The 19245-nt window shown below is 38.9% G+C and overlaps 1 protein-coding gene across 8 annotated transcripts in view; it reads right to left on the bottom strand.

Annotated features, from left to right (window-relative positions):
• SPTAN1 (spectrin alpha, non-erythrocytic 1) overlaps window positions 1-19245 on the bottom strand; it is a 53448-nt gene that overhangs the window by 23171 nt on the left and 11032 nt on the right. For 5 of the 8 annotated variants that reach the window (XM_080402578.1, XM_080402577.1, XM_080402574.1 and 2 more), the window contains exons 4-24: window positions 17985-18125; window positions 16681-16827; window positions 15923-16056; window positions 15047-15191; window positions 14795-14949; window positions 13384-13519; window positions 12700-12801; window positions 11788-11925; window positions 11233-11343; window positions 10733-10810; window positions 10398-10553; window positions 9847-10051; window positions 9536-9717; window positions 8476-8719; window positions 8051-8173; window positions 7045-7262; window positions 6176-6268; window positions 5630-5764; window positions 4958-5106; window positions 3571-3630; window positions 1141-1339 (exon numbers count right to left, since the gene is read on the bottom strand). In XM_080402578.1, coding sequence (XP_080258704.1) covers window positions 1141-1339; window positions 3571-3630; window positions 4958-5106; window positions 5630-5764; window positions 6176-6268; window positions 7045-7262; window positions 8051-8173; window positions 8476-8719; window positions 9536-9717; window positions 9847-10051; window positions 10398-10553; window positions 10733-10810; window positions 11233-11343; window positions 11788-11925; window positions 12700-12801; window positions 13384-13519; window positions 14795-14949; window positions 15047-15191; window positions 15923-16056; window positions 16681-16827; window positions 17985-18125 — 3051 coding nt within the window. Of the gene's footprint in view, window positions 1-1140; window positions 1340-3570; window positions 3631-4957; window positions 5107-5629; window positions 5765-6175; window positions 6269-7044; window positions 7263-8050; window positions 8174-8475; window positions 8720-9535; window positions 9718-9846; window positions 10052-10397; window positions 10554-10732; window positions 10811-11232; window positions 11344-11787; window positions 11926-12699; window positions 12802-13383; window positions 13520-14794; window positions 14950-15046; window positions 15192-15922; window positions 16057-16680; window positions 16828-17984; window positions 18126-19098; window positions 19192-19245 lie in introns of those variants that run through there. The other 3 variants (XM_080402579.1, XM_080402580.1, XM_080402581.1) reach the window with 2 other exon arrangements.

The following is a 19245-nucleotide window of genomic DNA, read 5'->3' as shown; positions in this document are numbered from 1 at the left end:
CTTTACAGTTACCGGTGAACACACAATGCATGAAAGTCTACGCCAAGAAACCCCAGCTGCCAGCGCCAAGCATCAATGCATTAAAGAAATGCACTATCAAAGTTTGCCATACAGAAAGTTAATTAACAATCAGGAATGGAATACATTTTAGAACTGTCAGGTATACAACATTACCAACTTGAAGATCAAAAACTATCATCCGTACTACTGCACGAATTAGCTAAAAGGCCAACTTAATAAGCAGTATTACTATGACACTTAAATGTTTCCAGCCAAACAGATTGACAAGAGAGCTTTCTACAGAGCAGAAAGGCAACCTGCTTCAAAACTTAGTTGAGAGCTTGCATTTAAATTTTAATAGGTGCCTCATTTTAATTTCAACCATTAGCTTATTTTAAAAGAACCCAAATCCAGTAACTGCTACTATCTTCTCACCTACAATACTAGGTTGGCTCAAATTGTTAGCCAACTTTCAAGCTGCGAACAAGGTAACAGCCACAGAATGGTCAAATCACTGTCTTTTCCAATGTATGAGGTCAGGCATCTTTGCAGTTCAGTGCTCTGTATTTTACAAAAGTGGATAGAATAAAAATATCTGTCCAAGCAATTCTTTCACACCTCACGCAAAATAATAAAAAAAAATACTAATTAACTAGTATTGCAAGCATTGGGAGGAAAAAAACCCCAAACTGAAAGCCTACCAGCATTCTGAAGCAGAGAATTATTTTTTTTGTATCTTGGGAAAAACTGCAGATGGAAACTAAAATGCATCTTTGCTTTCAACATAAAGGAAGAGGAATAGCTTAACTAAAGGTTATGATTTACACACAATGAAATTACTCCAAAGCTTGGCAGATTCTGTATTTGAATGTGTTGAAAAAGAGTTTCAGTTCTCTAGCAGCTGCGAAGCATGTAACAACCCAGAGACTGTAATAAAACTGAAGACTCTGAATGTGGGATTGTCTCTATCCTCACAGAACAAAATTAAAAAAAAAAAGGCATAAATACCTCTTTATTTCCAATCAAAGCTATGTTTCCTTCTCAACTATGCTCAGCTATGAAAAATTACCATGGAGATATGACCAGAAAATCCTGAAGGGAAAGGCCAAAACTAACAAGACACACAGCATTAAAACACACCTTCTGAAAATCATCAAATTTCTTCTGTAGCACCTCCACCTGCTCCAGATCAGCACCCACTTCCTCATTTGTGAGTGCAGCTTCCTTTTCATTGATCCACTGTTGAAGCTCATTAGCTTCACGGAAAAGCATAAATTTTTTGCAGCTTTTTTCTAGCATGCCTTTACGTTTTTCTCCCAACTCAAGAAGAGAGTGATACCTGGAACAAGCAGAAAAGGAAAGCAGGGGACAGTCAGATTATTAGCAGACTCACAGTAATTTACCAAGTCCTGGTATCACCAAAGACATGGGAAACACCTGCAGCCTACCCATGTTCTTCTACAGAATGACCTACTTGTACGTAATTAGGTAAATGTAAACTGTAAATGTTTCTCCTCTACATGGATATGCACACCAAGATGAGATCTCCCACATGCAACAGTTCACTAGGCAAAAGCAAACCCAAATCACAGCTTAGGCCAGGGCAGGTTCTTAACCTACAGTAGCACTGCAGTGCAGGAATGACTCCGTAGGGCCTTTCTTTCCAAGAGGTATTTTCCTACAGTACATCAAGTTTGCCATCAGATTATTAAAATCCACTAGGCTCTCAGCTCTTGGACATAAATTTCTCACCTAGCCATTATTCAGTGCAAAATCTGCTGAATGTTTAAAAAAGGTGGTATTTCTTTGGTAACACAACTATATTCAACTGGGAAATCCGTGAAACTCACTTCACATACACTGGTTTTATATCTGTGGAATTCCCAACATCATCAGTGAAATTGTTCCTCATTTACATTAGAATAAGTGTGAAGTCAAACCTCTAAAACGTTTCAAATAAACCTCGCAGGACTAGCCATTTATTTAAAACCACAGGAAAACCAATGTCTCCCATCTGATTCCTGGTAACCAATAGACACAGACAATCCTACAAGACCTTACCCAAGTTGCTGCTGAAAAAAGCTAACAAGTTTTACAGTCATTGATACTGAATTACAGATCTCTTTAGCAATGCACAGTGCCTGTTTCTAATCTGCATTTAGAAAGTCACACCCTTAACGCTCATTCTTACTGTTACCCTATTTTAAATCTTCTGGAAGATGAGATATTCTAGTTGCATCTGGATGGTTTTTTTAGATCCTGAATCAGATTGCACATTGGTCTACTAGAGATCAACAGCAGCAGCTGACTCTCATTACTGAGTCATGAAGACATCCATTTTGATTTATTAAATAAAAAAATATAAGACGCTGCTGAGATACCTGCAGGGGCCTCAAACAGTTGAAGGGCAGCCTTACAATGTTTTCATTTCCCACCTTGGAGCACACAGGCAAACACTGAGCAATTACACCTCCCAGCTTGAAGAGTTCAACACCGCAGTGTTTTCCTAACCAATAACTCAGAGATGATGAAGTCTGTTGAAGAAAATCCTTGATACCCTGCGCTGTGATGTCTACGTATCAAACTGATAAACCACTCTAAGTCTGTCCACGGAAGCAGAGACTTTGCGGTTTCCTGTCTATCCCGGTTTAGACTGAACAGAAAGGAACTAAGAATCTTTCTATATGGTTTGCATAGAAACGTTCTACTCTTGACTTGAGGAAAACCATTTTGAAGCCTGCCCCAACTGCAGATGTTTGCCTCAGCATACAATTTTAGGTATTAAATACTTGTGAAGCTCACAGAGGATGATCTGGGGCCAAATTCCTTTAGAAGCAGACCTTACCTCAAAGCTGCTTTGCAACACTTCAGAGATTAACATAATACTTTCACTTTTGATTCTCAAGAAATATATTCTCTATGAAAAGACAGTCAGGCACAGCCAACGAACACTATTGCTTTGGGTCTCCCACAACTTTCCAAACCATAATGCAAACATGGTACTTTTTCCATGAGACACAAACCCATGTTTGAAAATTAAGTTAATGTTATAATAAAACCAATCACCCTATATAAATGAACTAATGCTTTTTGACTACCCAGCACAAATGTTACTTAGTATAACTACGATAACTCCACCCTTCCCAAAATTTAAGACGTTCATATGAGATGTAATACTTGGTGTATATATATTTTATATGTATTTATATAAATAAACTAGTATTTCTATCTGCACCTCAGAAAATGCAAGATATTCTTTTTAAAGGAAACAGCCTGGATATCCCTAAGGCCTCTATCAGTAAGAAAAACCAGCATAATGGAAAACAACATCATCGACCAATTCAGCAGCGCAGAGGTGACCAACAAGATAAGCAGCTGGCTGGATGACTGGCTATAAAGAACACATGAAACACATACCACAACACTCATCTAAACTAAAATAATTCACATTGCAGCAATTGCTTCATGTCTCTTTGAGCAGCTTTCCCAAAGAAAGAAAGAAACAAAGGGAGAATGAACAGTGACAGTATGGAGACAGCATGGTTTTTAGAAAGGGCTAATCCTACTCACAGTTCTTCGACCTGTTTCATACGCAGAGATACACTGCCGACTTCCTTAGTTATGAGAGTCCTGCACAGACAGAGGGAGCACAGCAAATGCATGCAAAAAATTAGTCAGATTAACAAAAATAATGAAAGCAGCAGCTCCGTCCATGGGTTGTCTGCAGTAGGAGATGATTAAGAGTTCACATTTAAATGGAGAAAATTAGGTGTAATTCAGAAGCAAACAAAGCAAATCAGACCAGGAGTACAATTCACATAAGGAAACCTCAGCAGTACAGTTGAACTCTCTCTATAGGGTCTGCTCATTTCCTGTCACTGTGCCATGTGATTGTGAATTAAAGGGTGGTCCCCTCTCCTTGGCTCTAAAACAAGGCCCCCCTGTTCTAGTTCTTGAATGCAGCATGCAAACCCACAGAGAAATTTACGCATTATTAAAATCCTGAACAATGTATCACAATTTTCCAGCATAATTTCTTCTCACCTGTACAAATTTTTTTGTGTGTATGTGTGTGGTTTGTTTTTGGGTTTGTGTTGTTGAGTTTTGGTTGGATTTATTTTTTTAATTCTAGAGCTAAAGCTAGTAATTATTGTATGGCACTGTAATAACTGGTGACTCAAAACAACTGAGTGGGAAGAAATTCTCATGTAGAATGACAGCCTAGCTGTGCAGACAGATGGGAGTATGCATAAAACTTTCAGCTTTGGCTTCCAAGTGGCTTGATAAGATGAGCCAGTAGCTCATGGCTATCACCCACAACCCCTGCCTGAACTAATCTACAATTACCATGTGCTTTAGGAAGTCATTACCAAGCAGCCATGCAGTTTGCTCTATTTACAATGGCACGTTCCTCTTTTAAGAGGGCAGGGGCGGGGCATGTTTTAGCCCCCATAATGGCACCACATTACAGGGGGGGGGGAAAAAAAAAAAAAAGAGTAATGAGCTACCACCAAAGTAGTCACAGCTCCTAAGGAGGTCACCTCCAGAGGCAGCCCTATATAGGGAGCATACTGTACTTTATGTAACCAAATTTAAGAAAGCTTTTTAAAACAGATCACACATTAAGAAGTGACAACTACAAATACAAGAGCTCCTTAAGACAGATATAACTCACAAACAAGTTAAAGTTGTTAGGTACAACAACAAAAGGAACACATAAAATGCTGAAGTCAGACAGCAAGTTGAGCTCTATGTCATGAGTTTTACAGTTAAAAAATGGGAAAAGCAACAAGAAAATCTAGAGTAAGAATAAAACAACTGATTATGGTGCCCTTGGTAAAGAAGCCCCTTGTTTTGCTCTAGTGTAAGAGGCATCAACCTAAACCTCTGGCATATGTGAGGCAAAGGCCACACCAATAAATGCCGGATGGGTGTCATCTCATCAGTTAGATCTTACTGGTTGTCAATTTGCTCCTGTCGCAATGCTATGCTGCCTTGCTCTTCCAGGAGATTCTCTCGGGACGCAGACTGGGCAGGATCTAGTTTTTTCACGTAGGCAGCTGGTACAAATCCCTGACGGTCATTAACTTCAACCTTCCACCAGTCCTGGAAAGAAAAAAAAACATTGTGAGGGAAGCACCGAGCATAAACTATGCTGAGCAACTGAAAGCTGCAAATTAGTCTTCAAATAACACAAAAAACCCCAGTGATGCTCACAAAAGTTTGCTCTTTTTATGGAGATCATTTCAGTCTGGAAGACACCTCGGTCTATATTTCCATGTCTCCCCTTGTGTTTGGTCAAAAATTCCTCAACAGCAGGGAAGTAAGTTGTCTCACAGACACATGCCCTATAGCGTATGTTGTTCATCTGACTTAGGGAAGTTGGCAGCTATAGTGGAATCACAAGAATAAACTGAAGAGGTATGCTAAAGCACTGAATGGGAACATGAACTAAATGTGCAAAGTCTTTAACTTCTTTAAATGCTCTTACTAAAAAACCCCCACCACAACACACACACCCCCCAAGAAAAACCCACCAAAAAAGCAACAACCCTCCCCCCCCATGCTCTGCAAACACACACCACCAAGTCAGCCAAGCAGCTCAGCAAACCAGAAGGCAAGAACATACCTTGTTGGTGCTGTTGAGTAAGGTGAGGATATCTCCTTTTTTCATAGTCACCTCCCGGGGACTCTTCTCTTGATAATCATAGAGTGCCAGAACGAGCTCTTTCCCAGTTTCATCATCTGTGGGAGCAACTTGTTGCTAACGAAGAAGGAGCACAAGAAAAATCAGTTGTTCCATGTTTATTACAATCAATGTAGTTGTCTTTAAAAATACTTCACCCTTAGTTAATAAAGCTACTGTAGTGTCTTAAAATTGTTCTTTTAAACTTTTCAACAAGTTGAAAAAACAAGATAGATTGTTGAAAAAAAATGCAGATAGACTTAGTTTAGGTGCTGCCTGGGCTCAAACCTTGAAACCCAGCATATTATACTGTTTTATTCCAAAGCAACACAGCTTTCTGTCAGGATTACAAAACCAGACCACTAAATTTTTTGAGAAAACCAAGTACGGTCTGAAATAAGTTCTCAAAAACAACAACTGTTATTAAGCTTTGTCTTTACCTTTTGCTGACCCAAGAATTTCAGTGGCATGATTAGCATCTTTCCTTACCCTGCATGACTGGGCCTGTTCCCTTAATGCCTGTATACTACTGCCGTAAGCAGAAAGATCGGACATCAAAGCTTCATGTTTCTTCAGAAGAGCCTGAAAGCGAAGATAAAAACAACATGTACACCTAGCCATTTTACAAATATTACTCTGCTCAAAACAGACACTTTGGCTCCATACACAGGGAATGTGGGTTTTTTCACAGCTGCCAGTCTTGTGACTCTCATGAGAATAACCACTTCTATTTATTCACAGGCAAGGTAGGGGGCCAAATGCTTCTGGTGCTTTTCCTCTGCCTTATCTCAGGAACATTCTTTTGTTCCAACCAGGAATACCACATATCACTCTGGAAACAGCGTTAAGTTTGAAAGTATGCCTTTAACCTGCACTTCATTTTGATGAAACGTCAGTCAGCAGTGTCTGGGATGTGTTTGACCACAGAATGATACTAGTAAAATAACTCTAGACAAAATATTACTTCCAGACCAATGAACTACTGAAAACCAGACTCATATTGAAATGCAACATCATATGAGGAATTTGCTGGTATTTATCGCATTACACTTTGCCAAAAAAACCCCACCCCCCCCAAACAAACAAAAACAACACTGTAAAAGAGTGAATACAAATGTTAAGTTTCTTGCAATTGGTTTAATATACTGGACAGCAAAATTAATTTCATGTACAACAATAACTAAGACAGGGGAAAAAACTGTCATCTTTTGGCTGAGAGCCAAAATTCAGTTTGATGCAAGAATCTTCTGCCTTTTTTGTTAAGTGTCCTGAAATTTGCAGAGCTCCTTATTTTTTTACCACTGCACAAACCCTTGCTGTGTTTATGGAAAACTGATTCAAATAAAAGTCTCAAATACCTCAGCAGAGTCTTCATCTTTTCCATAGTCTGTACTGCCTACAATGGGCTCCTTTTCCCTCATCCAGGATTCTGCCTCATTAGCATCAGCAAAATACTGCTGAGCTTGCAGGGAATCCTCTAGGTCTTGCCGACGCTGAGATGCTTTAGCTTTCAGAGAGTCCCACTTTTGGTTTAGCTCATTCAATTTGATTTTCACATCCTCAGCTGCAAAATGTCCTAGGAAACAGGAGGAGAGGGAACTGAAGGACTTCAGGAGACATAAATAATACACACTAAAAAATTACTTGTATTTATTGAAAGTCAGACATTAGACCTGTTTAAACCTATGTAGCCTATTCTGACCAGAATAATGAAAGCACAGCTCAGTTTGTCCTTTTGCCTCAGACTGGAAAACTCTGTACTCGTCAGTCAAACTGTACTAGGAATAATTGAATCATTAAGAACAAAACAAGCCACATCATAACAGTTCTTGTCAATCATGAAGCAGGAAAGGTCATCTCTTTCCAGTGGCAGAGTTTTGCCAGCAGGCTAATATTATTTCAGACCTGCATTCTGAATGCTGGAATAGGGGAAATTTTTTTTAGCATTCTTGTGTTAAGAACACCCAGTCAGAAATGCCTACTTATTTAAAAGCAGGAATGACTCTTACTGGTTTTGCAGAGGATTGCCTCTCACATCATGATTAGGTATCTCCAATGCAAGCCTTCAACAGATTTAAAAATGGAGACTAAATATCATAGGCACAAAGTTGCTGAATACAGGGCTCGTATGTGTTTGTCAAGAGCAGATGGAGATCTGTGAAAATCATGACAAGTTCCCATCAAGGAATCTATTTTTATTTTTAGGTGAAAGAATGACCAGAAGTTCATCCTGCTAGCAGGCTTGTGTCTATTGCCTTGACAAAACCAGGCAGTGATTCTTAGTTGTACAGGGCTGGAGAACAAGCTCCAGCACAAAGATTTGAATTTCTGAAAGAGGAAGAATTAAAAAATACTGAGACATACCCTCTTCCACCATAGCATTTCCCTTCTGCGTGACTGCTTTAATGCGGGGCTCATGGCCTGCAATTTCTGCCTGCAAAGCCTGGTGCTTCTTTAGCAGATTCTGGACACCAATTAAGTCTTTGCCTGAAAGACACAAAACAGTTAATCAGTGAATTCGGAGCCATTAGACTAAACAAAAATTTCAAGGCACCTGCATCCAGTGCTAGGCAAACTTACAGAGTAAGTACTATTGCAACAGAGCACTATGAAAAACTACACTACCCACTGGAATTGTAGAAGCAAAGTAACAGTTAAAGAACCATGGGTGATGGCAAATACGTAACTCCAAACACCATTAGTTACAATAAGCACATGTTCCATAAAAAAGCAAGTTATAACAGAATAATTCTGACACCTAAATCCTGGAGTTATCGGGATAAACCAACCTCGGTTTGTTGAAGCTGCAATAGGTTCCTTTTCCCTTATCCAGGTCTCTTCATCCTCAATGTCACGGAAAAGCTGCTGCAGGCGAAGAGAATCTGCAAGTTTCTGCTTGCGAGCTACCATAGGATCCTTTAGAGCTTCATAACGAGCTACTAAAGCTTCTTGTTTCTTCTTGATATTGTCAGCATCAAAGTGCCCAGCATCTTGGAACTGGCGTGCCTGAATGGTAATGCCATCTATACGATCCTAAAATAAATTCAGCGACAGCATTACATCAGAATTTCTGTAAGATGGCTGCAGTGACTGAAAACATCTTCAGGTCTCAGCTAGTAAGTTATATTGTATGAGAAGAAGAGAACCTCAGCTGCACACTGCCAGTGCAATCATTTGGTAATAGTTATAACCTGGATAATATCCAACACATTATGTAAATGTAATTGGGTTTAATCTGTCAATTTCATAAAATGAACAAAAAATTCTTGAAATTACATTAACTTTACAGATGTGCTACTCTACACAAACAATTCTTAAATTATTAACAACTGAGAATTCCAGCTGTGGGAACCCAGATCTTGTTACCTTTTTGCTGTAGATTTAATTCCCTTAAAGATCATCTGCAAACAAAAGAACCATTTGCTGTGAAGTTCTATATTTAAAAACTGATCTGTTCTCCCTCCCCTCCCATTTCTTTGAGCTACATGAAAACAAACTGCGTAAGAATAAGCTGTTTGCAAATGGAGACTCTAAGGGGCAATCATTTCCTACGCAAAGCACAGTGCATCTTTTTAAGTTGGTATTCACAGCACAAAACAATGTTGTAGTGTCATACAGGTCAGCAGGGATTATTTTACTTTTTCAAAATGCTTACTTTTCTCGAAGTCACGAAGATACTGCTCTTAGGGACGTACCACGTACACTTCAGTTCAAGATTATTTCTGATAAATAAACTGTAAAGCCCAAAGCTACAAAAATTATGGAAATACAGACCTGCAAAAGTCTCTGGAGTGAATACTGTTGAGAGAACAGATCTGAAAGGGTAGGGAAAAATCCTACTTCCCTTACCTGATGGGCAGCAACATCTGCCTCTAGCAGGGCATGCTTCTTCTGAAGATTCTGAACACTAGTAAGATCTTTTCCATAGTCATCAGAAGCCAAGTGTCCCTCTACTTCATACAGCCACAGCTCAATGTCTTCCACATTGCGATTAAACTGCTGCTGTTGATTGGCTTCACGCAGTTTTATACCTGACCGAGACAGAGTGGCAAGAGGAAAAGATGACATAAGATTTCCACATAATTTAACTCGCTTCCTGTCTTCTCCCAGCTACACTCTCTAGAAAAGTAATTGCCCGTATACTTCTGAACAAGTTGTACCTTTGAGCTCAGTGGCCTCCAGAAGTTTTTTCCATAAGCTGATGACTTCATTCATGCGAGCTGCCACTTCGTCAGATGCATAGTGTTTGACATCAATCAACTTCTGGCCAGCTTTCTCCAGTGCATCAATACGACTCTGATTAGCAGAAAGCTCTGCTTCAAAAGCCTGATGTTTCTGAACTTTACCTTGCAAGTTTGATGGGTCCTACCAGTGAGGAAAGAAAAAGAACCTTTCAATCCAAAATTAGTACCTATAGGTCTCCAAAGAATTTTTAAAATCAGACTACGTTAATATACATGCCAAGATGACACCACAGGATTTAGTGCCAAAAATACACCTTAAATCAGAATACTTAACCTATTTAATAAGCGTGGTTACAGTATGATGGGAAAATCCCCCTTGGGGTCAAGAAGAAATTACAATTCCTCCTGTTGCAATTAATACGGCCTACTATCAGCAACATTTTTACTGACGATGCTTTGTATCATTAGACTGATTACATTAAGTCTGGTATTGCCTTAAAATTACCCTAACATTTGTCTGTGTTTACCTTGTAGGCCTCATCTGTTGCTGTTTTCATTTTTTCATTAACCCAACTCTTTAGCTCATCAGAGTCTCGGAAAAATTGCTGCAGATGGAAAGAATCTGCCAGCTGAGTACGGCGGTACATAGCTCTTTCATGAAGGGCATTTCGGCGGCTCAGCAGCTGGGGGAAAAAAAACAAGTAAAGTTTTTTAAATTTTTCAAGTTTCTTAAGAGCCACCACTGTATCTGTACTTCTGGGAGAGCTCCACTGCCTTTCCCTGTATTGCAGACATACCATTTAGAGTAATGAAGCAGAACATGATTTAAAGTCTACAGTCCAAACCTATCCTAGATACTTACAGCGTCTCTGCGTGTAGCAACATCATCCATGGCATAATGGTTATTCTGAATCAATTTAGTAGCAAACTCATCTAATGCCTAAAGAGAAAACAGGTTTCCATTTACTTGGTGTAATAGAAATTGCTTGTGCAAGTTTACTTAGTAGATTATTTCTCAAAAGTTTATCACAGTAGAACTAACAGAAAGCCATTATTAAGATAGCTATCGTTACACCCTTTTTTATCTGTACCATCACCTTACACGTGGAAGAGTGCAGATTTTTGACAATCTTCATCCACACGTGTGCTGGCATGATATGGGTTACTCAACTCTCTGAGGTAGCAGTCAAGCCCTGTCCTATCTCTCCCACTGTTTTCTACATCCCACGTAATAGTGCATTGTTCTGCAGAGCAAACCCCATCCTCCTCTGTCATCCTCTGGCAGTGTTTCCTCCCCAGTCAACAAATTCACTTGTTTTATTTCTTTTTCTGTTTAGTGATCCCCTAATGTAAATTTCTTACTGTGATTTTCTCCTCTTGGGCACTTAGGGATTTCTCAAAGTCTTCATGCTTCTTTAGAAGAGCCTCCACACTATCCAAAGAATCACCAAGGTCTTCATTCAGCAGAAATGCCTGAAGTAAGGAAACAAACACATTTATGTTTCCATGCTCAGCTGCTCTACTGCAACTCAAGCATGGCCAGTGATGTTCCTTACCACATGATATTATTGAAAAGTAAAGGATGATGTATTGGCATGGTGTTGCATGTATGCCTCTAACAGCCAAAGGTTCTGAATAATTCTTTTTAGCTTCTTATTGAAACAGCATTTTACAAGAGTTAACACACATAAAAGCAATCTGAGGCCAACTTGTCACAACTAATAGTTTCAGCATTAGATGAAAACAGACATTGTAGCAACTCTGACAGTCAGATAAGTAACTGCACAGCACTATGCTCACTAGTGCATGTTTAGTGGCAGTTACTGCCACTAGTAAATATCAGTTGTTTAAGTCTACAGAAGTCTAGCCAGAAATGAAAATCAACCATATCTGGAGAGTTCCAAGATAGGCACTCACTTCTTGTTTGCTCATCCAGTTGTCAACTTGTTCAGTATCTCTGTAGAAAAGCTGCAAGTCCATGCACTGTTCGTACTGCTGTCTGCGAAGCTCCCATAGTTCTAGCAAGGCAGATCTTTCATCTGAGAGGATGGTCAGCTAACGGATTGGGAAGAGGAATATAAAATAATTTAATTTAGCAGTCCGGTTCGTTTCCATTTCAATGTAAAATCAAGTGACTCTAAAAAAGTGGTTCACAGTGGACTGAAAACTACCTCCTGTGTGAAGAATCACTCTCCTGTTACTGACATCATCATCCTCATAGAGGACAAGTCTTTACCCAGCTTATCAAGCTTGATAGTGGCTACAAGCTTCTGACTTCAGTCAGAAACATCTCCTTTTCCAATTTAAATCTGCACAGAGATATTTTATGGACAGCCACTCTTTTTGACTGCAGACCTATTTGTAAGAGAAGCTCTTCAGGAAACCATCCTGCTCTCTCAGCCTCTGAAATCTCTTTGGCCCACTCTCACTTGCGGCATTTGAACTGTCTGATTGACCAATGTTTCAATATGCAGACTTCATGAGAGGCCCCATTCGTTTGAAAAACAAAATTCAGAAATACCAATTATTTGCTGACACTTCTGACAGCATACCTAAACCAAGATAAACAGATAACCCATTTTTCTTTTGGAGGAAAGATATACTAATAGTTCCTAATAGATAGTACCAATAGTCCTAATAGTTCCTACTAATAGATAAGCAGAAGCTGGCAATCTGAGACTGAAAAGCACACATTACTTAAATACATGAAGGAAGCCCTGTAACCTGGAGGAGTGATACTTTGCAGCTTATGATCTTAATAAGAAATGAACTTTTAAATTAAGGGACACAGAAGAAAGAGATAAAATTCCTCTAGGAGCTCTTGCTTACCTTTTCTTTAACTTCATCAGAAGCATAGTGCCCAGCAGCAAGCAAAGCCTGGCCAGACTCATCAGCAGATTTGAAGCTATCTTCATGGGCATCAATTTCTCCCTATGAAAGGGGATGTGAATAAGCTGTTACCAAAATTTATCTTAGAATAGTGTCAGAATACGAAAACTGCTATTGAAAGTAACACAGAAACAACAGTCTGCACACCTGAATGATAAAACATTCAGCTACCTTTAAATACATTTGAATTTATCTAATGAAAACTAGAATAAAATGTATTAGCTTACAGCATCGATAAGGCAAGTATAAATATGTAAGTTAAAAGTTGAAACTGAATGTTGGTTTTAAGCTTTCTGCTTAAAGCAATTCCTCAAGATGGAGAGCTAGAACTGTCATTAGTTCAACTGACTGCTATCAGGTCTAATTATTTTTTTATAAAATATTATCATAAGCATTTTTAAATACTTACACCTAGTATTGTATTATATCCAGTATATCTATAGTATATCTACTAATAAGAAACAAAGTAAAAATACTAAATCAGGACATCCATTACTGCGTTAGTCGCGTGATCAAAGGATTCTAGTGGTACAACATCAGCAGCTGTGACTCAAGAGACCATGTAAGACATACAAATCAGTTGTTGAGGGCTGCGGACTGGCTTTGGCTGTATAACTTTTATACCTTATGTTCTTGATGTCTATCTAGAAGAGCTTCTGCTCCAGCCACATCATTGGCAAGTTCATCAGCATTTATCAGAGCCTTCATCTCAGTCACCCAGCTGGTGAGGTCTCGGAAGTCCGCAAGAAAGCGCTGTAGTCTTAGGAAAGCAAAAGAAAAAACGTTTGGAAATAATTTGTTTGCATAGTTTCTCCATCTTTACCCCAAAGAAAGGGTTACAAACATAAAGCTGTTCCTCAGATAGAAAAAACCCAAGACAATACCAAAATGCAATCAGAATATTAAATAACTAAATGTGCTCTCAATCAAAAAAAGAAGCCTTTTAAAGTCAGGAAAATGCTAGGTTCAAAATCAATTGCTCAAAGACATATTTTGTATATAACTTACATTGAAAGTAAAAGGAATACTCCTAACTACAAGCCTGTATGTTGAAGACAACAGAAATCAAGATAGTTCTCCGAGTGTTTCAAGAGGGTCCATGGGACTGCTTCTGTCATAACTGTAACACTGTGTGTCTGTGGGGGATTACTGACAGAAAGTTTCAACTGCACATGCCTCGGCCTTAGAACTGCAAGCAAACAAATTCTGATTCCTTTCAGTATGCCTTTACAGTTACTGCCTTTGGCATGTACTTAGCACTCATCAGCAAAAGCGATCAGTTTCTACTTCCCTTTTATATTTGCTGTTAATTGATCTGAAGAGATTATGACAAGGAAAGCAAAGGAAAAATTATTAATTGTGTGGGTCTCCACCACCATAAATCTTGCAGCAGGGGAGGGAACAAACAGCAAAAAACCAAAATCAGAAACGATGTAAACTAACCACCACATTAGGGTAAGGGTTTTTTTAGTATGCTGCTCAACAGTGATCTAGCAGATGATGTTTCATAGACAACCAGGCTAGGACAGGAACAAGACTGGACAAAGACAAATCCCACAGCAACAAAGCAGCTATCACAGAAATGGGTACTTCGTTTAGTCTAGGACAACACATCTAGTAACATACCATACTTTAGCCTTCACAGAGAATCATGAAGACCCCACAGTGAACAGATTTTTAATACGAGTATTTAAAAAAAACACCAAAATTAAAATATAGTCAGATGATGTACTTCAAAATGCAGGTATCAACTCAGATTGGGAAAAAAGTAAATACCCTAAAAACATCAAGGCATCTGCTTCCATAACTGATCCACATCCAGAGAATGACCAGAAACTGTAAGTATTTATCATATATGTATTTCTTTTACTACAAGAAGTTATTGCAAAATATAACTTGGTGGACAAGACTCCTTTTGAAAACATCAGAATCATCCAAAAATTTCGGAAACTGCATCCCTTCCTCCTCCTCCCAAGAGTCCTCTGTCAAATCTGAATAAGGAAGAAAGGTCATTTCAGCATGACAGTATTCCTACCTGTAGGAGTCATTAAGGCGAGCATGCCTCTCTGCTGCCAGAGTTCGGATCTGTTCCCAGTTGGCAATCAGCTCCTCCCGTTTCACTTGAATTTGAGAAGCATTTATTGGGTGAGACTGCTGCAAACGGTCAGCTTCTGCACAAAGGGCCTTAACCTAAACCCAGTCATAAACAGTGAGTAGTAAGCTTCTAGCCTTTTACAAGCAGGTTACCACATTTAAATTGTAGGTAAAATGCATCTCATATGGGTACCTTATCTTCAAGAGCTGCAAGATCTCTTTCCAGGCCTTCATGCTTACGTAGTAGCGCCTGCACGCTGGCTAAGTCTCTGCCAAAATCATCTGAGGCCATCAACTGCCCTTTCTCCTTAATCCAGCTGATTGTTTCATCCACATCCCTTCAAAACAAAGCACAAATTGAAAGCAGTCTATCTTGTATGGAAAAAGGAAGAAAAGAGCATGTTTTCCTGTATGTATGCCAGACATACTGGCATATACCTATAAACACTGCATCCAACTATAATCATTCTTTCAAAAAGAAACAAAAACAACAACAATGAAACCCACCCTAAAAAATTAGACCTTTTTTTTAAAAAGAATTCTCAAAAAACCTTGAAGCACACTGGCAGACCATTCTTCAGATCAAGTCACCAAGATGCAAACAAGGAATTATGGCAGCACTAAGCATCATCACCTAGTCGGGGTATTTCCCACTCTGGACCCTTCTCTGACTTAAATGACAGCAAATCTCAAAGTGCTGTAGATGGAGAGGAGGCTAGAAAGATGCTGCTCAAAGAACCCCAGAACAAGTAGACTGACAGCCATCTGACAGCCAAACCCGACCCCTTTTAAGGGGAGAACTGGGGAAAAAGCCCTCAGAGGTAAGCAAAGCAAAACTGCCATTAGCAGGAATGAACAAAACTGCCAAGTGTTGAAAAGCTAAATCAGAATGACTATTTTAAGGTAATTCTAGAACAAGGTCCTCAATCAACAAGTCATGAGGAAAGGAAAAAAAAAAAATGTAACAGACAACAGCAGCTCTTCTCATACTACTGTATGCAGCTGAGTGCATCACTAAACATCCACAACACTGTTACATCACTTCAGTAGATCCAGCCAAGATCATTACCTGTTGAAGCGCTGAACTTCAGCTGCCCCGAAGAGTTTTCCTTGTCTCTGAAGGGCAAGCCCCTTAAGACGCTGCCAGCTTGCATTTACTTCATCCTGTTTGGACTTTATCAGTTCCTCCTCAGGGTGTTGTTCCTGGCAAGCAAAGGAAAAATGCTGTTTTCATATGTTCTGCAGTTTTACATCCATCGACAAAAATTTAAAACACTGCTGTTTTTCAAGAGAGGAACTTGTAATCACTGTCCTTTCCAGATGATCACTCAATTTGATAATTTCCCCAAAACCTCACTGTGTAAACATTCAATACTCTTGTAGTAGTTTAGGTTTCCCTATGTACTGATTAGTCAATGGGAAGAGGGCTGTAAACAGTATCTTTTGTTCCCTGGAATACAGTACTTCCTGCCCTGTCTCTATTCCTTGATCAAGCTCTAGATGACATACCAGAAGAAAAGATAATAGTAATCCTGGCTGTCCAAGGGAAACACATTTAACTCCAAACACAACAGTTTCTCTTACTAATCACTACCCTCCACATTTTCAGGAACATTCTCAGCTGGGCCTGTTATTCAAGCTGTTCAGCAGAACAAGTAAATCAAATGATGACCATTTAAAATTAAGATAGCCAAGTATCTACACACATGCGGAGTAAAGCTTAAAGATCTGCTACCAAGCCAGAGGGGAGAAGAGGGAGTTGCAGACAAAAGTTTGTTGTTATACCAGGCCTGCCAAGGGAGATTTTCAACACACATAAATGTTTACCTGGATAAGTTTGCCAGCAAACTGGTTCACTTCATTTACTCTTTCCTCATGAGCTGCAAGGTCTGTCTGGAACTCTTCAAATTTCTTTTGCAAAACCTCAACATGCTCTAAATCCTGCCCAAGTTCTTCTGAGGTCACTATTGCTTCCTAGCAAATCAAGGGAAAAAAAACCATTACAATTTCAGTATATCCCATGGGAAATCAATACTAAAAATCAGGAAGCAAACTGTCCTAATTTTGAATAGGTCAAAGACAGTTACAATCACTGTGTTTACAGACAGATTTAAAACTAGTTTCCTCCAATAAACTCCACTCCAATCCCCCCAACGCTTGTCAATTATCATAGAAAACATGCAAGATCACCAAGGGTATTATTTTTTTCATCTTGCTTGCTCTTACTGATTTTTCATGTTACTGAATATAACCAGTTCTTCCATAAATTTTCTGTTCTATGCACTATGATCGCTACTACAACAACCTTAATTACTGCAAGAAAATATACACAGAAAAAGCATACTTTTAGAACTACAAAATAATTGCCCATCCTATTTTGGAGTACACACAGTGACTAGAAATTGTTTACATTTTTAGATTGTTTATGGGCATTTGCTGGAAGGTTCTGATTCAAGATTTCTTAACGAAAAGTGCACCATCACATAACAGTTATGCAGGGTTTAAAGTCTGAACCCACAGTGACACAAAATAGCAAACCATCATTAAGAAAACCTGTATGATCATTTTGTGGCCTTTTTTATTCATAGTGTGGTTTGTGGTCTGTTTCCTCAGAGTTCAAAGAATCAAGATACAACAGTTCTCTTGCACCTAATGTCCTTACAATGTTTATTTAAAGATATTCCAATCAGTAAGTAATCACGCACACTCTGCCAGCTACTTTCTATAACAGATAATTTAGAACATTTATAAAAACCACCTGCTTTTACACATTTCCGTTTTTACACATTTACCTGCTTTTACAGATTTCCGTTACAGGAAACCTGAATTTGATTACAATGAGAAACAAGAAAGTCTCCTCAAAGCAAAAAAATAATTGATTATAACTATGCTCTCCAACATGCAGGCCTCCTCTTAGTCCAATACCTCCCTTGTTGTGACCGCAAAAGAACAAATAGTAGTTTGCATACCTACTGCTTATGCAATATGCATAAACTAAATAAAATGTATAGATGCCTCTAAAAGCTCTCTGGGACTACCTGAACTCCAGCAACTGTATGTTGATAGAAAATTTCCACACAAACACACTGAATTTCCCATTGAGATCACAGTACAAGTAGGTAATAAAATACCTTGTCATTGATCCAGTCCAAGACATCTTCACATTCCCGTAAATACTGCACCAGCTTCTGTGCTTGCAACAATTTGACTCCCTTCTCTCTCATCTTTTCCAACAGTAATTCCCATAGTCGGTGTAGCTCCTGGAGCCGAGTCTAGAACAATAGGATGTTGTTACTAAAATCCTGTATCAGAGAAGATCAGATTAATTCCCTTCCTGACTTCAACAGAATAATTTTTTTCCAAAACTGTATATCCCAAACTCTACTTTAGACAAAGAGTGGACAAACCTCCTAACTTCATCTCCAGTTTTCAAATTTCAAAAACACCAGTTTTCAAATGAGGTTAAGTAACAATACAAAATTAGGAATTACTGAAGTGAGTATTTACACACTTGTTATTAATAATGAAGCTATCAAATAGTTATGTATATGTAACTATGAGGTAAACATTTTGTGATAAAATCTGATTTAAATACTAGACTAATGCTAGACCAAGAACTTGCTGCTGTCCCCTTCAAATGACTTCCATGTAAAAGACTGAACAACTCCCAGTAAGTTAATCTCATCTTCATTTGAGAATTCATTTTTATTTAAAATGACACATTTCGTTTCAAGTCAAACGTGTGCCACTTCACATTATTTTAACCGTTTCTTTTAGCACTGACCAGTTAATGTATTTAGCCAGCATTGTTAAGCAACATAATACTGAAATACTAGGAGCAAATACTAGTTTTAATATTGAGTCTCTCTCTGGTTACTCTCTGCCTTTCAAAACTGTTGGGAGCAACCACAAATTTTATAGACAACTAAAAGAAAAACCACACTCCCACACAGACACACAACTTGCAAAACAGGAAAGTATCTGCTCCACCCGTCATCTATAAAGCTTGGCTCACTGAGATGTGAAACCTGAAAGTCAGTTAGAGAAGCTTTTGAACATCTGGCATGGGCGGACACCCATGTAACTCATTTGGAAAGATCACGCAGGTAGGTTTCAAGGTAGGAAAAGAACTCATGCCACTCCATTTCCTAGCACTGCCCAAAAGGATAGTGCAAACTGTCAGCCAAGGAAGAAAGAAGGTATTGCAAAAAGAAATTGCACTGCACAGCTAGAAGTTTCACCTACTCGTATGTGGGACCCAACTTGGGTGGCCGTTACTATTGGGCGCTGTGCAGTCCGGTATGGCGTGAAAGACTGAACCATTAAAAGGCAAATTACCACTCCAAACAGAACACAAGTAACAAATTACATTGAGTAGCTAAGACACAGTAT

The sequence above is a fragment of the Falco punctatus genome (genome assembly GCF_963210335.1).
Source record: "Falco punctatus genome assembly, chromosome: 9".
NCBI lineage: Eukaryota > Metazoa > Chordata > Aves > Falconiformes > Falconidae > Falco > Falco punctatus.
The sequence above is the reverse complement of the archived record's forward strand: the minus strand, read 5'-3'. Positions and strand labels throughout refer to the sequence as shown.